A 20,037-nucleotide genomic window follows, 5' to 3' on the forward strand; every position below is an offset into this window, starting at 1 on the left:
ACGTAGGTCGACCGGTAAATTGAGAGCTTTGCCTTCCGGCTCAGCTCTTTCTTCACCACAACGGATCGATACAGCGTCTGTATTACTGAAGACGTCGCACCGATCCGCCTATCGATTTCACGATCCACTATTCCCTCACTCGTGAACAAGACTCCGAGGTACTTGAACTCCTCCACTTTTGGCAAGATCTCCTCCCCAACCCGGAGATGGCACTTTTCCGGGCGAGAACCATGGACTCGAACTTGAAGGTGCTGATTCTCATCCCAGTCGCTTCACACTTGGCTGAAAACCGATCCAGTAAGAGCTGAAGATCCTGGCCAGATGAAGCCATCAGGGTCACATCATCTGCAAAAAGCAGGGCCCTAATCCTGCAGCCACCAAACCGGATCCCCTCAACGCCCTGACTGCGCCTAGACATTCTGTCCATAAAAGTTATGAACAGAATTGGTGACAAAGGGCAGCCTTGGCGGAGTCCAACCCTCACTGGAAACCGGTCCGACTTACTGCCGGCAATGCGGACCAAGCTCTGACACTGATCATACAGGGAGCGGACCGCCTCAAACAGACAGTCCGATACCCCATACTCTCTGAGCACTCCCCACAGGACTTCCCGGGGGACACGGTCGAATGCCTTCTCCAAGTCCACAAAACACATGTAGACTGATTGGGCAAACTCCCATGCACCCTCAAGGACCCTGCCGAGAGTATAGAGCTGGTCCACCGTTCCACGACCAGGACGAAAACCACACTGCTCCTCCTGAATCCGAGGTTCGATTATCCGGCGTAGTCTCATCTCCAGTACACCTGAATAGACCTTACCGGGAAGGCTGAGGAGTGTGATCCCACGATAGTTGGAACACACCCTCCGGTTTCCCTTCTTAAAGAGAGGAATCAATCCAAAGGTACCACCCCCGATGTCCATGCGATGTTGCAGAGATTCTGCAACTAAAACATGCAAAACATAAAAACTACAACATGGCACACATCACATAACTGTGGCTGATTTCTAACTAAAGGACAACAAAAAAATTCCAATACAAAAAACCCAAACGTTTGAAATTATTTTTTATTTTTGAGAGAAGTTTGATTAAAGATGCTCACATGTATAAATAATGATATTGAATATTTAAGTTTTACTTATGGGTTTTGGACTATGACACTGCTTACCAATGAGTCTACATATAGCATTTGTAGATACTGCAGTATTATGTCATTTTATGATTTAGATTGAGCTTTCATTGATAATTGGCGTCATAATGGCGGTTGGGGAACAGAACAAACAAAGACGCAGGTAAATGTTGGGATTATCTTCCTGCTAAGAAGACCAACGCAATGACAACAATGGATTTCAATGGAAAACACTACACTGTCCAAATTCCCACATTTAGGGACTAAGTACACAAAGTATACTTATTGAAGTGTACTGAGGGAAATATTCTATTTGAGACACAGCATTTTAAGGACACAATGCTATGATTCAAATTGAACATTTATATTAGTACACTTAAAGACGTATAGTGTGAACACTGTATACTTTTGGTGGTGTAGTTTTATCCCAAATCCATTGTGGCAATATTTACCTGCTCCTTCTTATTCTCTCTCATACTGCAACCACTTGACGCAGCTGTATTGTCAACATTTAAAATATGTGCCACATTTTTTTTCCCCTCTAATTTTTCAATTGTACGTTAAACAGTTATTGATTATAATTTTATGACTTATATGCTTTTTTATTTTACATAATACATTTACCTTTAGTTGTATCTACCGACACCTGAGCCGCCATTATTTCAACATAGTCCCTCCCCCTTCCTGCTCAATAACAGAAATGGCAATTAATGAGGTTAGTAAGTAGGGGTGTGCACGGTAACAATTTTTTCTGTCAGTTCATGTGTTAATGTTGATTTTTTACATTTTAATTATTAACAAAATCTTTTTTTTTCATTTAATATTTAACAGTGAGTTGATAAAATACATTTGACTTTTATAGCGCTTTTGCACTAATAACTGCGTGTTCCAGTTGTTATATTTTGATTTCTTACACTTGTTAATCTCATTTGCAAGTATTATGCAGTAGACATTGCATGCAGTTGCGATTCCAAGATGTTAGATGGCAGTAGTGTTGTTAGTGGCAATGTGTTGCCTAGTCAAAGAGTAGTCTTCGCCATTAAGATGAAGCTAGTCTTATGTTGTGCCCTACAAAATGTTTATAAATACAATATTTACATTGCATTTTTTACACACCCGCTGTCTGACTGCAACATGCACCATAGTTGTAGTTTCCATTACCAAATTTGGAGGTGATAAAATCGCCATGGAAAGTGGCTAATGCTAATGAGTAGCATATCAATGGTAAATACAATGTAAATTAGCATTGAGCTAAAACATTTTAAAAAATAACCTGCTTTGGAGTGTTTTCTATCAGGCATACTTGCTTTGTTGGCATGAAAAATTGCCTAGAAGCCGTTTGGTTGAATGTTGCTTGTTTTATCGCTAACACGATCTGGTGAGCGTTGCTTGTAGCATGACACCAAGGATGTGGAAATAGCAGACGGCGTGCAGGTAAAAGTATACATATTGGCAACAGGGGGGTGACCAGGAAGCCCACTAACAAGTATTATGATCCAGCACAGAAGGAGGAACCCAAGTAGCACTAAATAGAATTAATTAATGAGAATTAGGTGTGCTGACAGAACATGGAACAGAAAGTAAAGGTGCTTCCAAACAAAGAGACCAAACAGGAAATACTGACAACCAGAGCACCAGCACAGGAAGTGAGTCAAAAACACAGGGAGTACAAATTAGGAATAAGAGCGCTGTACAGGAATTAAAACTCCAAACAGGAAAACACAAACATGACCAAACTGTCAGTAGCCCCACTTCCTATAACGGATACCAGACGTTTTAATGTAAACAGAACGTCCAAAAACCAAGGGAGGTTGGAGAGAAGAATGGCGCAGGGTCGCCAAACTGCATCCCCGCCTTACAGCCCAGGCTATATATGTCCCCGCAGCCAGCGGGGAAGAGCCAGGTGTCAGGGGTGGATGCAACACCGCCGCAGCTGGCGAAGTGGAACAAGAGAAGCCGGCAGTGAACGCCCCAGCAGCAACAGTCATCGATGCCCAGGTCCCAGGCGCTGCTGCCGTCGGTGCAGAGGATGTCCACAGACTGGCCACCATTGCGGCCGATGAGGAGGAGGAAGATAAACGCCACGTGGGCGCTTCTGCAGCAGGCGAGGACGCCGAGCGCCTGACGGGCTCTTCTGCAGCAGGCGAGGACGCCGAGCGTCAGATGGGCGCTTCTGCAGAAGGCGAGGACGCCGAGCGTCAGTCGGGCGCTTCTGCAGAAGGCGAGGACGGCGAGCGCCAGACGGGCAGTTCTCCAGAAGGCGAGGACGCCGAGCGCCAGACGGGCGCTTCTGCAGCAGGAGAGGACGCAGAGCGCTAGTCGGGCACTTCTGCAGCAGGCGAGGACGGTGAGCACCAGACGGGCGCTTCTCCAGAAGGCGAGGACGCCCAGCGCCAGACGGGCACTTCTGCAGCAGGAGAGGACGCCGAGCGCCAGATGGGCGCTTCTGCAGCAGGCGAGGATGCCGAGCGTCAGACGGGCGCTTCTGCAGAAGGCGAGGACGCCGAGCGGCAGTTGGGCGCTTCTGCAGAAGGCGAGGACAGCGAGCGGCAGTCAGGCGCTGCTTCTGCAGCAGGCGAGGACGGTGCACGCCAGACGGGCGCTTCTGCAGCAGGAGAGGACGCAGAGCGCTAGTCGGGCACTTCTGCAGCAGGCGAGGACGGTGAGCACCAGACGGGCGCTTCTCCAGAAGGCGAGGACGCCCAGCGCCAGACGGGCACTTCTGCAGCAGGAGAGGACGCCGAGCGCCAGATGGGCGCTTCTGCAGCAGGCGAGGATGCCGAGCGTCAGACGGGCGCTTCTGCAGAAGGCGAGGACGCCGAGCGGCAGTTGGGCGCTTCTGCAGAAGGCGAGGACAGCGAGCGGCAGTCAGGCGCTGCTTCTGCAGCAGGCGAGGACGGCGCACGCCAGACAGGCGCTTCTGCAGAAGGCGAGGACGCCGAGCGCCAGACGGGCGCTTCTGCAGCAGGAGAATGCCTTCATGATGGTTTGTATGTTGTATGTATTTTATGTATTTGTACCTTGTTTTTACTGTTGTACCTCGTTTTTACTGTTGTACCTCGTTTTTACTGTTGAACCTTGTTTTTAATGACTACTGCTGCAAACCAAATTGCCCCTCGGGGACAATAAAGGTTTTCTAAGTCTAAGTCTAAGTCTAAGTCTAAGTCTAAGGAGAGGACGCCGAGCGCCAGACGGACGCTTCTGCAGAAGGCGAGGACGCCGAGCGCCATTCGGTCACTTCTGCAGCAGGCGAGGACGATGAGCGCCAGACGGGTGCTTAAGGAGAAGGCGAGGACACAGAGCGCCAGACGGGCGCTTCTGCAGCAGGCGAGGACGCCGAGCGCCAGACGGGCGCTTCTGCAGCAGGCGAGGACGCCGAGCGCTTCTGCAGCAGGCGAGGACGTGAGCGCCAGACGGGCGCTTCTGAAGAAGGCAAGGACGCCGAGCGCCAGTCGGGCACTTCTGCAGCAGGCGAGGACGATGAGCGCCAGACGGGCGCTTAAGAAGAAGGTGAGGACACCGAGCGCCAGATGGGCGCATCTGCAGCAGGCGAAGACGCCGAGCGCCAGACGGGCGCTTCTGCAGAAGGCGAGGACGCCGAGCGCCGTTCGAGCGCTTCTGCAGCAGGCGAGGACGCCGAGCGCCAGATGGGCGCTTCTGCAGCAGGCGAGGACGCCGAGCGCCAGATGGGCGCTTCTGCAGCAGGCGAGGACGCCGAGCGCCAGACGGGCGCTTCTGCAGAAGGCGAGGACGCCGAGCGCCGTTCGAGCGCTTCTGCAGCAGGCGAGGACGCCGAGCGCCAGATGGGCGCTTCTGCAGCAGGCGAGGACGCCGAGCGCCAGACGGGCGCTTCTGCAGCAGGCGAGGACGCCGAGCGCCAGACGGGCGCTTCTGCAGCAGGCGAGGACGCCGAGCGCTTCTGCAGCAGGCGAGGACGTGAGCGCCAGACGGGCGCTTCTGAAGAAGGCAAGGACGCCGAGCGCCAGTCGGGCACTTCTGCAGCAGGCGAGGACGATGAGCGCCAGACGGGCGCTTAAGAAGAAGGTGAGGACACCGAGCGCCAGATGGGCGCATCTGCAGCAGGCGAAGACGCCGAGCGCCAGACGGGCGCTTCTGCAGAAGGCGAGGACGCCGAGCGCCGTTCGAGCGCTTCTGCAGCAGGCGAGGACGCCGAGCGCCAGATGGGCGCTTCTGCAGCAGGCGAGGACGCCGAGCGCCAGATGGGCGCTTCTGCAGCAGGCGAGGACGCCGAGCGCCAGACGGGCGCTTCTGCAGAAGGCGAGGACGCCGAGCGCCGTTCGAGCGCTTCTGCAGCAGGCGAGGACGCCGAGCGCCAGATGGGCGCTTCTGCAGCAGGCGAGGACGCCGAGCGCCAGACGGGCGCTTCTGCAGCAGGCGAGGACGCCGAGCGCCAGACGGGCGTTTCTGCAGCAGGCGAGGACGCCGAGCGCCAGACGGGCGTTTCTGCAGCAGGCGAGGACGCCGAGCGCCAGACGGGCGCTTCTGCAGCAGGCGAGGACGCCGAGCGCCAGATGGGCGCTTCTGCAGCAGGCGAGGACGCCGAGCGCCAGACGGGCGCTTCTGCAGAAGGCGAGGACGCCGAGCGCCGTTCGAGCGCTTCTGCAGCAGGCGAGGACGCCGAGCGCCAGATGGGCGCTTCTGCAGCAGGCGAGGACGCCGAGCGCCAGACGGGCGCTTCTGCAGCAGGCGAGGACGCCGAGCGCCAGATGGGCGCTTCTGCAGCAGGCGAGGACGCCGAGCGCCAGACGGGCGCTTCTGCAGAAGGCGAGGACGCCGAGCGCCGTTCGAGCGCTTCTGCAGCAGGCGAGGACGCCGAGCGCCAGATGGGCGCTTCTGCAGCAGGCGAGGACGCCGAGCGCCAGACGGGCGTTTCTGCAGCAGGCGAGGACGCCGAGCGCCAGACGGGCGCTTCTGCAGCAGGCGAGGACGCCGAGCGCCAGACGGGCGTTTCTGCAGCAGGCGAGGTCGCGGGGCCATAGAGCGTGTAGTATGAGGACAAAGGATGCGGAAATAGCAGATGGCGTGCAGGTGAAAGTATATATACAGGGAGGTGACCAGGAAGCCCACTAAAAAGTACAATGATCCAGCACAGAAGGAAGAACCCAGTTGGAACTAAATTGAAATAATTAATGAGAATCAGGTGTGCTGGCAGGACATGGAACATAAATTAAAGGTGCTTCAAAACACAGAGACCAAACAGGAAATACTGACAAAACAAGAGCACCAGGACAGGAAGTGATTCAAAAACACAGGAAGTACAAACTAGAAATAAGAGCACTGTCGAGGAATGAAAACACAAACGTGACCAAACTGTCAGTAGCAAACCTGACACCCGCCAAGTGTTTGCAACCGGACGTGACGTCACAACCAACGAAGATATCAAAATATGGCACCATCTAATCTTACGTGAATCGATACCCGGTAGTACCGACAGAATTCGGTCAGTGCTTATAACAAAACCAATGCTAAGTGTAGGGATCCTCATTCAGACACAAACGTACATGTTATTGCATGTTCTCTGCATTCATGTGAGTTTTTGATGTTTTCGCACTAGTATTCGTGTCCACATGCACACTGTGTACCTCCTCTTCTTTTATTCCCCTGACACGTCAGACAAAGTTGTTGTGTTCGAGAAAAAGGGGCCGCTGTTGTGTAACACGCACGAGAAGATAATGCCGGAGACCAAAGTTAATCATCACTAAGTTGTTTTTCAGCAGCGACGCAAACAACACTTGAAGTGTTAAAGTGTCACCAAACAGGAAGCAAACATGTTTAACTGGGCGACAACAAGACGACTGTTGATGGGTATTGTGCTTTTTTGCCAGACAATAATTAAACCTGATGGAGAATGAAACGTACAAGGTGTCCAAAGTGATTAGTGTGCGTATTGGTGTGCTGCTTAAAGAAATGAAGGTACAAAGCTATGATTTGTGCCCAGTCTACCACCTGCTGGAGGTAGGCCCTTGTGACAGTTATTACACACACGGTGAAGGCAACGCAGTTTAATATGTGATACTCTATCTGGTAAAATATGTCTTATTAATAGTGAATTAATTAACAAAAAAATTACAATAGCCCCCAGGCCGCACCTTGAACACATCTGTTTAACACAGGGGTGTCCAAAGTGGGACCCGGGGGCCATTTGCGGCCCGCAGCTAATTGTTTACCGGCCCGCCACACATTCTGGAAATATTATTGTAAAAATAAAAAAGAACATTAAAAAAAGTGGAATGAGGTGAAATGTAACGAGAAAAAGTTGCAATGTTGACACATAAGCTGCCATGCAGGCTGTTTTTTTTTTCTTTTGTCTTTCTTTATTTTTCTTTTTTTTTTTTTACCATTGCTCAGAAAACAAAAATAATGACAAAAAATCCATGTAGTAATGAATTATTTTCAGGGCTCCAATTACTTCAAATATTTCACTTTAAAATGTTTTATGTGTTAAATATTGCATATATTGTGTAGTAGCCATATAAAAACATCAAAGTTTTCTTTGACAAAAGCGCATAAAACAAACAAAATAATAGTTCCAGCATAAAATCGACAGATATATCTGAAGTTGATCTCGTAACTTAAGTGTTGAAAGTAAAAGAAAAACCTAATAAAAATGTATCACTTTATGAGTGGGGCACCTTTTGGATCCCAAATATATTTAGTGATTTTTTATTTATCTTTTCACTGTGATTACTCAAAAATATGAAATAATTCAAATCAATGGTGTCCTGCATTATTGATCTTTTAGGACTCTAATTACTAAATACTGCATATTTCAGTTTTACTATAAAAAAACAGAAAAGCCATAAAACATTTGTTTAAATTTGTATTACTTTATATCAACTTGAAGTTGATATAGAGATTTACTGTAAGCGTTAAATAATTTAAAAAAAAATTATAATCTGACTTATTTTGAACATTTTAATGACTGAGACCCTTTATGGTCCCCGGGACCCCTAAAGGTAAAATGAATAAAAAATTCATATATTTTGTTATGGTTTGAAAATGAAAAATATCAAAATGGCCCCCACATGCTTTAATTTTTCCGTGTGCGGCCCTCAGTGGAAAAAGTTTGGACACCCCTGGTTTAAAATCAAACTCAAATAGACATTGCAGTAGTGACCTCTTGGTTACACTGGCTTTTATTTTGAAGCTTACTTTTGCACGGAACAGGAAGTAAGCAAGTGTTATGCTATGTAACAAGAAATGTGATGTAGGAAAAATATGCAGTAATCCCTCGTTTATCGCGTTAAATGGTTCCGGGTTTGACCATGGTAGATTAAGTAGCGATTAATTATCAAGGTCAAAGTTTATTTATAAATCACATCATCTGACTCTGCTTAAATCAACAAAAATATGGAATAAGGCAAATAACCCGAATACAAATATTTAAAAACAGCAGGCTACAAAAAAAAAAGTCTGGAAAAGTGTAGCTCGGCTTGTTTTTAATATTAAAAAAACATATGAATCGGAATATTTTCATACATAGAGCATAACAATGTTTATAGCTTTCTAAATACAGCTTGTAACATTATGAGAGCCCCCTAGACATGAAATAAAACCCTTTAGTCACCTTCCCATTATTTTATTCCAATATAGTAATGCTGAGCCAATCAGTGGCTATGATACTGAACAGCGCACTCATAGTGTTATTATTTTTTAGATCATTGAGCCATTTGTATGCCTAAAAATGCTTAATTTGTAAAAAAAACAAAAAAAAAACATATCTAACCAACCAGCACAAAATAATGAGACTATTTTTGTTTAATTCTGAGATAAATCACTTTAATTCGAACTGAAAGACTAAATCAAACAGCACAAACAAACAATGTAATCTGCTGTCTGGTTTATTGTGCACCAACACACGACAAACAATAACTGGACTTTTGTATAAAAATGTGTTTATTTTCATTATTCCAAAGGCTAATTGAAATGATTCATACCATCTTATGAAACAACATTTTTAGACGAGATGATAGCAAACAACATGCAGAGCAGACAATATAAATGTACACATGAACTCATCAATGCACGATTTCACTGCAGCGTGAGATGGAAGTTCTTCCACGGGTGCGAGGACTTTCTTTCTGCGGGGATCCACGATTATGTCTTTGGGAATGTTCAAGTCAGCAAGTGTCGTATAAGAGACGAGATTGTGCTCAACTTCAAATTCAATACCGGAAGTTAACAGGCTGGAATAAAGTCTGAAGTCATCTTTCTGGAAGCTCAATCAATAGAACGTCTGCATGATAATTCAGTCCATGTGGTGCTGCCATTAAACCACTTTTATGCTACATTCAATTTGACTGGGCAAGAGAAGTTTTCAGACATATTAACTTAAAATCCTTGTTAAAAACTAATGGGATGATTACACTTTATTAAACATGTTTTTGTTTACGTGTTAACACTTTGAAGTCCACCTCGTAAAATCAGACTTGCATTTTTCCGACTTCCCTCGCAGTCTTGAAAGCAGCATGAAAGGTGACAAAACTTCAGGTGGAAATTACAGACACTTGTACCACGTACACTCTGTTATGCTGCGTTTCATAACACTGGGAAACTACAAAACTCCGACAAAGTTGATTAGACTAAATACTAAATTAAATTGTCATTAGACATGTTTTTTTTTTTTTTTGCTTACGTTGAAAACACTTCCTCAACCTCGCAAACTCCATATGGGATAAGTCCACCCTCCCAGCGTTATTGAACGCAGCATGAATGTTCACTCGCAATATTGACGACACAAATGACAAAATGATGATTATGGACCATACACAACATGTCAAAGTGTCCACAGAAGGCACACGCGTGTATATACGCCATGATTAGCGTGCAAACTGGACTTGTGTGTTCCGTGCCGTGTGAGAGGGGTGGTGTGGGGTAGGGGGGGGGGGGGGTACACCGCACCTGACAGGAAGTGACGTGTGCTCGCGGCGCTCTAGCAAGGACACTTGTTAGCATGTGGTCGCACTCAGGACGATGGCGTTGGAAACCATGGATGGAATAACAATTTCAAAAAACAACATTTAAAAACTAGGCTAAAATGTCACTACCATCATCAACAAGGCAAACAGTGGATGTATTGCAACGCTCTACAGAATCAAATATCTGTCAATCTTCCTCATCATCCAATCATATCTGAGACGGCGAGGGTGGCGTGTCCTAAGTTGATTGACAGCCCCCCAAATGGCCGCTCGCTGTCTCAGGGGCAGGCAACCCCACGCACACACACACACACACACACACACACACACACAAAAAGAACACAAAAAATGACAAACATCAGCGCCACGTTGCCATGGAGACGTGAAAGAACGCAAGCCAATGGCAGCAGAGGGCTGGTGGGACAGCAGGAGCGCTGTGATTGGACAGCGGGCATCTCCAGGAAACAGGAAGTGCTGTGTCAGACAGGAAGTGCAAGGGTGGGGGACGGCAACTCTGGAGGCCGACCAGGTGTGTGTGTGTGTGTTTAGTCTGCTCAGAGTGTGTTTAGTTTTAGTCTAGACAGCAGCCGCTCTTTCTCACGACACACACGCCTCATAGATCTTCTTCAAGAGCCCCCTCCTCCGCACCCTCCACCCCCCCGTTTGTATTCCAAGCATCAGCCAGCGCAGGCGACCCCCGTCTATTGTTGGCGTCCAGTCAGCACCACTTGGACCCTGATCAGAACCCGTCCAGTCTTGTCATACCCGCTGCAAACCCTCCCACCCGGCGCCCGTAAACTCAAACGGACACACACGGGAGGAAAACCGGCTCGTGGTTGCCAACATTCCAAACAACACGTATCCTCGTTAGGATGCTGCTGCTTAGCCACTCAGGGCCGGGTGGAGGGTGCTGTTGCATAAAGACTGGACACTAGAGGGCGCTGGATTTGTTAGGGCCCGTTGTGGCGCCGCCTTCAAGCGGCGGCGCTGGCGGGTGAGCTTCCGCTGACACTCGTGTCACTTGTCAACACTTCTCTGTGTCCTCTGTGCGACTAAGTCACCCGGCTCTGCCGCGGACACACACGGATCCGCTCGGCGATTCTCTTGCCGTCGATTACCCGCGTGTGCATTCAAAGTCGGAAATCCGCTGGCTGACTTCAGATTGTTTTCTTTTCTGTCCTGATGCAGTAAAGTGCTCAGAGGGCGCCCGCCGGAGAGAAACCTGACCTGACACAGTTAACACTATGTGTGTGTGTGTAACCCGGATTGTGTGTCACCACAATACAAAAACAAGAATATGTGTGTGGTTCCCACGTTGTGTGAAATACAAGCATAAGTGTGTTTGGAAAATGTGTGTGTGTGGGTTTGATTAGTTTCCACATAGAGAGGTCGACACACCAGGAGTGCCCAAACTTTTTGCCTCTAGGAGACAAAGTGAAACTGTGCCAATGGGGCCAAACACAGCGTTTTAAACGTACATCAGAACCATGAGTGAAGCATTTAGAGCAGGGGTGTCAAACTCATTTTTAGATCGGGGGCCACATGGAGAAAAATCTACTCCCAAGTGGGCCGGACTGGTAAAATCACGGCACGATAACTTAAAAATAGACAACTTCAGATTGTTTTCTTTTTGTTTAAAAATAGAACAAGCACATTCTGAAAACGTGCAAATCATAATGTTTTTTTTTTTACACTTACATGTTGCGGTTCATAGTATTCTATCTGTATTTGTCGTTATTTATACTTTCTGAATATATTATGTGATAATGTTCATCAGTCAACTCATTGGTGTTAATTTTCAATCTATCAAGATAAAAAAAAAATATCTAAATTAAATTACAGGATGTTATTTATGTAGTTTGCTCATTTTCCTCGACTGTTGTGATAACCATGTGTTTTTTGTTTTTTTTACATATGTAGCATCATCTACAAAGATACAAAGAATTGCTATTGTGACATCTAGTGGACACAATTATAACAGCAGTTTCTTTCATTGAAAAATTTCGGCTCGTTTTTATACTCAGCAAACTCATCCCGCGGGCCGGATAAAACCTGTTCGCGGGCCACATCAGGCCTGCGGGCCTTACGTTTGACACCCCTAATTTAGACCCACACCAACATGCACACATTCCATAAATGGCAATTAGTCAGCCCTGCTATTTGTGAGTTTGCATCAATATATAGTGAATTTAGGAAATCACCATTTTGGCGGGCCAAATTTGGCCCCCTGGTCCTATTTTGGGCACCCCTGGTCTACAGAGTAACCCAGCAATCCGTCAAAGTCGACTTTAGGTGTGTGTGTGTGTGTTGCGTCCCTATTGTTCCAAATCTAATTTAATTTTTTAAATGTGTCACGTGCCAATAGAAAAAGAAAACAAACTGCAGAAAATACAACCGAGGATGCACTTTAAACAACCCTGGTGTTTGTCAGACCCAAAACAAGTGAATGTGTGTGAGTGTGTACGGACTTTTGCATAAATAAAAAGCATCTGCTGCCAAAACGCCATGTAGCGTGGGACCCTGTGGTGGGTTCAGGTCTCCAATAGACAGAGCTCCTTCACAATAAAAGTCTCTCTCACCCCTTCTATCTGCGCACACTCAAACAAAAAAAAACACATAGTGCAATTCTTTTCGGCAATCAAATAAATAAGTCTAAACTGGTGCTTTTAAGTGTTCCGCCACGTCCGTGGCAGATGGGATGTGAACAGTCTCTCGTCTACGACTAACAACACGTAAAAAGGCAAACACAAAAAGCGTCTGTGATTAGAAAAACGACGTGGAGGAGTTTTCCTTGTGTGCGGTGAACTTTGTGCAAACCTTCTCTTGGGAAACATCTCAACCAGACGTCTCATTCGCTCGCTTGTGAGCGTCGGTTGGCGAACATTAAGGCAGGGCGCTTAGCACGTGCTAACGCCGCTAAGCTAGTAAACAAGAGCCAGGGCTGCGTCTCAAGTCGCGCACTTACACTTTCGAGTGCATGAGTGCGCTCATACTAAGACTTTCAGTACCCAGAAAGTGTGGTAATGGTGAGTTACCACCACCAATGGTCGCCATTTTGGCTAACTTGAGTGGTTGCAACGGATAGGAGGAGGAATACGAAGAAGGTATATATTGCGCTCGCCATTTCCGGTAAGTGTGCAACAATAATAATGCGCTACATGCTCAACACTGACGAAAGTATTCGATTTGAGACACAGCCCAAGACTTTTTCGAGAAAGGATTTTGTGTGCTAGCACCGCCTGATACTAGCATGTCTGGGTGCTAGCAGCTACTGTGGGTTAAAGCAAAAAAACAAAAAGTTGCAAAAGAAAGAAGTGTATATCTTAAAGATGAGATGGGTCTGAGGGAGGAAGCTTCTAGATCCACTTTTGTCGTCGTGAAGTGCTAAAGGTTCTCCTCTTATCATCTCACCTCGTATTCCAACCAATCAGAATGCAGGTTGGTCGTCACGGTAACTGACCCCTGAAGCACTCTCGCACTCGCCGAGGATTTTACGATTTCTCTTCGGTGTTCCTGGCATTCTGCCTGTCCAGGCTGCTTGGCGGCGGGAGTTGGGGGACGCCTTGTATGAGCGAGGACGGAGGCGCCTGATTGGTGGGTGTGGCCCTGGGGTGGTAGTAGTGTCCAATCACCTCGCTGTAGGTGGGGGGAGCTCCTTCCTGCTTGTGCTGCCGGACCGCCCCCAGTGCCTCCAATGCGCTGATGCCGGCGCGCACGCTCGGGGGAGGGGCCTGTAGGCTGTTGGGGGTGGGGAGAGACAACAAGCGTCAATACGCCGCCGCACTCTTATGAGATGGCAGCTAGACGTTAAACGTGTTACCTGGCGTGCATGCAGGAAGTGGGCGTGTCCAGGGGGTGTGAGTCAAACACTGTTCGGTTGGGCGGTGCTCGCACTGACTCGCGGTTCAGTTCCATCTGCTGCTCTGGGTCTCGGAGCTGCAGGGTGCAGGGGCCCTGGTAGGGCGGCGGCTCCTCCCCGTCAGACAGAGAGATGGTCGGTGGGAGGTCGATAAGGTCCTGGGGCAAGTAGGGGTACGTGGGCTGGAAGCGCCCCGCCCCGTACGCGTTCTGGAAGCGCTGCGGCACACCCTGCTGAGGGTCCCGCAGCAGGTAGGACGCAGGGGTCCCTCTCTCTAGGGGCCGGGGGTTGTACGCCTGCTGCTGCTGCAAGAGTCAAAGAGGGTTACATGACTGTGATGTCAGAGCAAGAAGCAAAGCTGCTGCTGTTCTGTTACCTCATTCAGAACACCACTTGGCCCCGCCCCCTCCGAGCTCCAAAGGCCCGCCTCCTGGAGGGAGAATTTACATTATTACTTTTATTCTAACAAGACATTCACTTTAATCATCAAATCACCTAATCAGTGGCCTAGTGGTTAGAGTGTCCGCCCTGAGATCGGTAGGCTGTGAGTTCAAACCCCGGCCGAGTCATACCAAAGACTATAAAAATGGGACCCATTACCTCCCTGCTTAGCACTCAGCATCAAGGGTTGGAATTGGGGGTTAAATCACCAAAAATGATTCCCGGGCGCGGCACCGCTGCAGCCCACTGCTCCTCACCTCCCAGGGGGTGAACAAGGGGATGGGTCAAATGCAGAGGACAAATTTTACCACACCTAATGTGTGTGTGATATCATTGGTACTTTAAAGTTAACTTAACTAAATACATGTTGTTCCTCTTAAAAGGCAAATAACCATGTGATTTATCACAGCCAATCAGAGAACAGCAGTAATGATACTAATCAATGACAAAAAGAAAAACAAACAAATAATCCTTGAACAAAAACATGTATGAAATGTAAAACTGAATTACAGTTGGAGGAAAGTTGATGCAGTTCATCCACCAGACGGCGCTGCTGTTACACACTACGCACCTTGCACTAAAACTGACCAATATTTTGCTTAAGAGGCAGAATAAAAAAACAAATATTTGCTCTTTATTGGGCAATGATCATGTTTGGTTATGTGTGTATGCTGTGAGTCATCTCCCATGGCGGCCTTCTTGTGTGAGATGTGATTAAAAAACAGTAGTGTTCTTGCTCTGACACAAAAAAGTTTGAAGATGATCAGCTGTGTGTCACACTAGTACCATTAGTAGTCAAGAAGCAAAACAATAAACTTACATGGGCCAGCGTCAGGTGTCTCCGGCGTGTGGAGGTGTGTCTGGAGAGCAGCGAGCGCGCCGACAGGCGGTAGTGGTTGAGCAGACAGGTGATGACCACCACCATCACCATCATCACCACCACGATCACCAGGATCTGGACAAACTCCAGCTGGGCTGCACAAACACACCACATCATCATAAATAACGGTTGCTAAAATATTCATTTGCACCCCACATATTCCCTTTCTCTGCTTTTATATTATAAACAATTACATTTTTTATTAACAATATAAATACAAAATGATTTGATGAGCACTCCAGCTATGAATCCAGCAGAGGGCGCTGTCTCAAGTCAATACACAACATTTTCCCGCAGTAAGAGGCTTTGACAAGACTTGACTGTTGTGTTGCTGCATGTTTTATAATTCAAACAAAAATATAGGAACACCATCACCCGCAAGCATATGTTACCAATAGGGATTTAAGAGAACAGAATTTACAAATAAATGTCCTTTTTTTAACAATTTGAAGTTAAACTTAGACAAATAAGATGACTGGCGTTCAGGCTGCAAATTACGGCTTTCTCCTGTCCTTCGCGTGTAAGCCTGGTTAGATAACACATTTTGCTGGATATATTGTCACAAAAATATTGCCGATAAATGACACTGTCAGCGTTATTTTGAGACCAAATTAAGCATTAATGTAATCATAAAATATAACAATAATAATAATGCAAGTAAAACACACAAACTTGTATTTTTCATCAGTATTTTTCACCACAAGGTAAATAACTTATTATTCAAAATAAGTAAACAAGCAATACAAATAAAATGGACTCTCCATCTCTATGTTTGCAAAAATTGTTTTTCAGTAAATATTGAACAGTTTTTTTCTCCAGTTGGAAAAACTGGGTAATGTAGTTTGTTTTGGTTTCCTTTTTGTCGCCATCACTTTCCAACAAATTGGGCATACTTGCTCATTCGTCCGTGTTAATGTGCTCATCTTGCTCTTTTGGTTTGAAGCTGAAATAACATTTGGCTTTGCAATATTTTTCCTTCCTAATTTTTTATTACCTTTCGGTGCTTCTCACTAGCGACTAGCGATGCTCTGTCTGCGCATCTTGTGTGTATAAGCTAGCCGTCCTGACTCCGCCCACATACAGATAAAGATTGGATGACTGACAAGAGGGTTCAGTGCATTCATATTATTCTGCTCTGGACTAGGGCTGCAACTAACAACTAAATTGATAATCGATTAATCTGTCGATTATTACTTCGATTAATCGATTAATAATCGGATAAAAGAGACAAACTACATTTCTATCCTTTCCAGTATTTCATTGGGGAAAAAAACAGCATACTGGCACCATACTTATTTTGATTATGGTTTCTCAGCTGTTTGTAAATGTTGCCGTTTATAAATAAAGCTTTATAAAAAATGTTTTAAAAAAAGTAGCCTCTGCGCATGTGCATAGCATAGATCCAACGAATCGATGACTAAATTAATCGCCAACTATAATCGATTTTAATCGATTTAAATTGATTAGTTTTTGCAGCCCTACTCTGGACTAAACACTTTCAGGTGCTGAGAACGGTGCGCGTACCGTGAACCCTCTTACACACTGATTGGAAGCAAAGAAAACAAACACACGCGGAAAAGGCAATTTATCGATGCCGTCAGAGTACATTTTCATTTCTTGTTTGATTAATTGATTTACTGATAACATCATATTTGATCATATTTATGATAATCAATCACACTCTTTTTCAAATGTGTATTAGTGGGGTGTAGCTTATATGGTCAGACCAGGAAGAGGGCGGGATATAATGCTTGCAGGTTGGCCCCCTAGCCATGATACACTCTAATGTGTAAAACTCTATTTAAAATCTATGTAATACCTGTGAAAGGCATAGTTTTGGGTTTAGACTATCAAAAAAGGGCTTTATAAGGGTGTGTCCATTTTTTGGGTTTTTTTTTTGCCATTTAGTGGGGATCTGGCGTATTACAGTGAAGGGTTAAAACAGACATCAGTAGGAAATGTGATTAAAAAAGGTGACAAGTCACTTACATCAACTGTATGTAAGAGGTCACTGCCCCAATTCAACAACAGAACAACTCAAACTCAAAGATGTATGTTATTTGTGAGAGCATATTGCTCTCTCATGGCCACGAAACTTACTTGGACAAAATTGTCGTTTAATAAAAGCTGTGTGAAAAATGCAACAAGGTTTGTATGTCAGACACCCAGACAACACACACACACACACCCAGACAACACACACACACACACACACACACACGCGCACACGCACACGCACACGCACACACCAGAGCAGACAGACAGGGCGGGCTTTGTTTAGCAGCAGTCTGCTCGAAACGCTCCACCTCCCCCAACACACACACACACACACGCACACACACGCACACACACAGCTTTTCGCACACTTTTTTTTACAGGGGGCACTCAGAGGGCAGACACATGAACATAAAGTAGCAGCACACACACACACACACACGTACGCACGCACGCACGCACGCACGCATGAGGTTTTCTTGCGTTAAAATGTCCCCACAGAGACAAATTTCCTCCCAATCCAGGTGGCATGTCAAGGGTTGTGTCACATAAATATAGAGTGTGTCATTTTAACCTTTTTTTTTTAAACTAATGTTTATCTAAGTGGAATTGTGTCGCTACTGCAACAGTAAAGTGTTTGGCTGAAAGAAAACCCAAATCAGCTTCCAAACACAAACTAAGTGAACGAATGAAAGTGGACTTAAACCTCTCCAAGATGGCTTCCTGTCATACCAGCCGTGAGCTTGATGGCCAACTCCACCCCTTCATGCTGTTCCTGATATTTTATTAGACTTATTTGGCTACTTGAGAGGATGAAAATAATTAAAACCATCTCTCAGTAGGATGCATCTGAGCAGTACAGCAAATAGTACACCATTATCGACACCTGCTGCATGACTAATTTATGAATTATTCACTGCGGATTGCGAAGTGCATTATGTAAATATTGTACATATACATACTGTATATACAAACATGTTATATCAATATAGAGTGGTACATCGGTTTTCATACGCCCCTTTTTCAATGATCCGGTGTTTGACGAAATTTGTCGCCCAAGAAAATACTTTGTTGGTTATTGTACGGTCAAAAATTGCGTGCAAAAACTTCTATGTTTGTTTGCACATCAACCAAAGAATCCCTCTCCATGATGACTCGATCTCTGTGCTTTTTTTTTTATTGAGTAAGACTGCAAAACAAGCCACCCTGGGGCCAAAGAAAGTTCCGAGTGACAGCACTTAAGAAATACTATTGAAAGGACACTTAGAAAAGTACAAAGGAACCTCTCTCCTCTCCGCTCATTGCCTTCTTCACCAACGTCTTCAATAAAAAGGTAACAATTATTTCATTCATTATTTTTACACGGCAAATTATTTGCCACTTGCCAAGATTTAAAATTGTATTTCTCGAAATTTCCCTAGTTTTAAGACCTATTTACTTATTTTGAGTCTTTGATTAATCTTAATTTTAGCATGAATAATTTGATTTTTTTTCTATTCTAGTTTATAAATATTAAAATTGTGAAAATAACTATTCAAATAAGATATTGTGGTTTTACCCACATAGAAAATATTTTTTAATTTAAGAATTGCAAGTTGCATAATGCTTGTTTTCAGAATACAATACTTATGTCTATCTTAAATCCATCCATTTTCTACCTCTTGTTCCTTTCAGGGTCGCGGGGGGTGCTGGAGCCTATCTCAGCTGCATTCGGGGGTGGAAGGCGGGGTACACCCTGGACAAGTCTCCACCTCATCGCAGGGCCAACATTCACCCTCACATTCACACACTAGGGCCAATTTAGTGTTGCCAATCAACCTATCCCCAGGTGCAATGTTTTTGGAGGTGGTACTCCGGCTTCTATCTTAAAAGTCCTGATAATTTCTCGATATACAAATCTTAATTTAGGATGTCTTATCAAGTGAAATTGTCTGTCCATGCAGCTAGTTAAGTTCACAATTGTTCTCCTAAAATCTAGTCTTTTTTTCTTAGCTCTTTTTTGCAGTGCATGTATTGCTCAGTATTTTCTGCATGTAAAACTATACCCAGTCTCTACGCAAAGTGTGTTGTGTTCATATTTTTGGTGGGGTTTTTGGATTTGCGTAATTTCTTCTGGGAAAAATTGTTGGTATCGGAAGAGATTACTAAGGAAAACCGAGGTACCGCTGTATAACTTCTTGCCCAAGCCCAAACAAATGGTCTCACCCTGGGAGCTATAAATTCTCATGGTCTTTTAGTCCTGTTGCAGCAGGAATGTAACTATTTAACACAATATATCTATTAAAGGCATGCAACGATATGAACATTTCATATCATGGTTATCGAGCCAAAATTATCACGGTTATTATTATCACTGTATTCTCAAATGTCCTCAAAAAGAACTTATACACACATTGAAATCTTGTCATAAAAAAACCAAAACTAAAACAAATAAGATCTGTTAAAAAAGACCACAATTTTGCATGTGTTGTATTTTTTAGGCTTTACTGACAAAGAGTATTTCTGGCGGATGTTGTGGTGTCCTACTCTTTTCAGCAGTCCTTGAACGCATCGTAAAGTATTTTCCTGAGAATACATCGATTGCTCTGTTCTAAGAGAGCACAGCTTGTAGGTCCAATGTGCACCATCGAATATTTAGTTAGACAGCAACGTGTTTCTATAAGTTTAGACTGGCATATGCCATTTCTTAATGGGGAAGGACGTAAATGTCTCCTGTTTTCATGTTACATTTAAACTAGCGAGCTGGTGCCAGTCAGTCCGTTAGTTTATTAAAGTGCAGTTATCAATCCTGGTTT

At 45.5% G+C, this 20,037-nt stretch overlaps 1 protein-coding gene across 2 annotated transcripts in view; it reads right to left on the bottom strand.

The window, feature by feature from the left end:
• Positions 1-8,847: 8,847 nt before the first annotated feature.
• The window catches only part of pmepa1 (prostate transmembrane protein, androgen induced 1), a 41,262-nt gene continuing 30,072 nt past the window's right edge, over positions 8,848-20,037 (bottom strand). For both annotated transcript variants that reach the window (XM_062047727.1, XM_062047719.1), the window contains 4 exons: positions 15,188-15,342; positions 14,303-14,356; positions 13,888-14,231; positions 8,848-13,805 (listed from right to left, as the gene is read on the bottom strand). In XM_062047727.1, the coding sequence (XP_061903711.1) occupies positions 13,559-13,805; positions 13,888-14,231; positions 14,303-14,356; positions 15,188-15,342 (800 nt within the window). In that variant the 3' untranslated portion in view covers positions 8,848-13,558. The remainder of the gene's footprint in view (positions 13,806-13,887; positions 14,232-14,302; positions 14,357-15,187; positions 15,343-20,037) is intronic.

Source organism: Entelurus aequoreus, linkage group LG01 (assembly GCF_033978785.1).
Source record: "Entelurus aequoreus isolate RoL-2023_Sb linkage group LG01, RoL_Eaeq_v1.1, whole genome shotgun sequence".
Classification (NCBI taxonomy): domain Eukaryota; kingdom Metazoa; phylum Chordata; class Actinopteri; order Syngnathiformes; family Syngnathidae; genus Entelurus; species Entelurus aequoreus.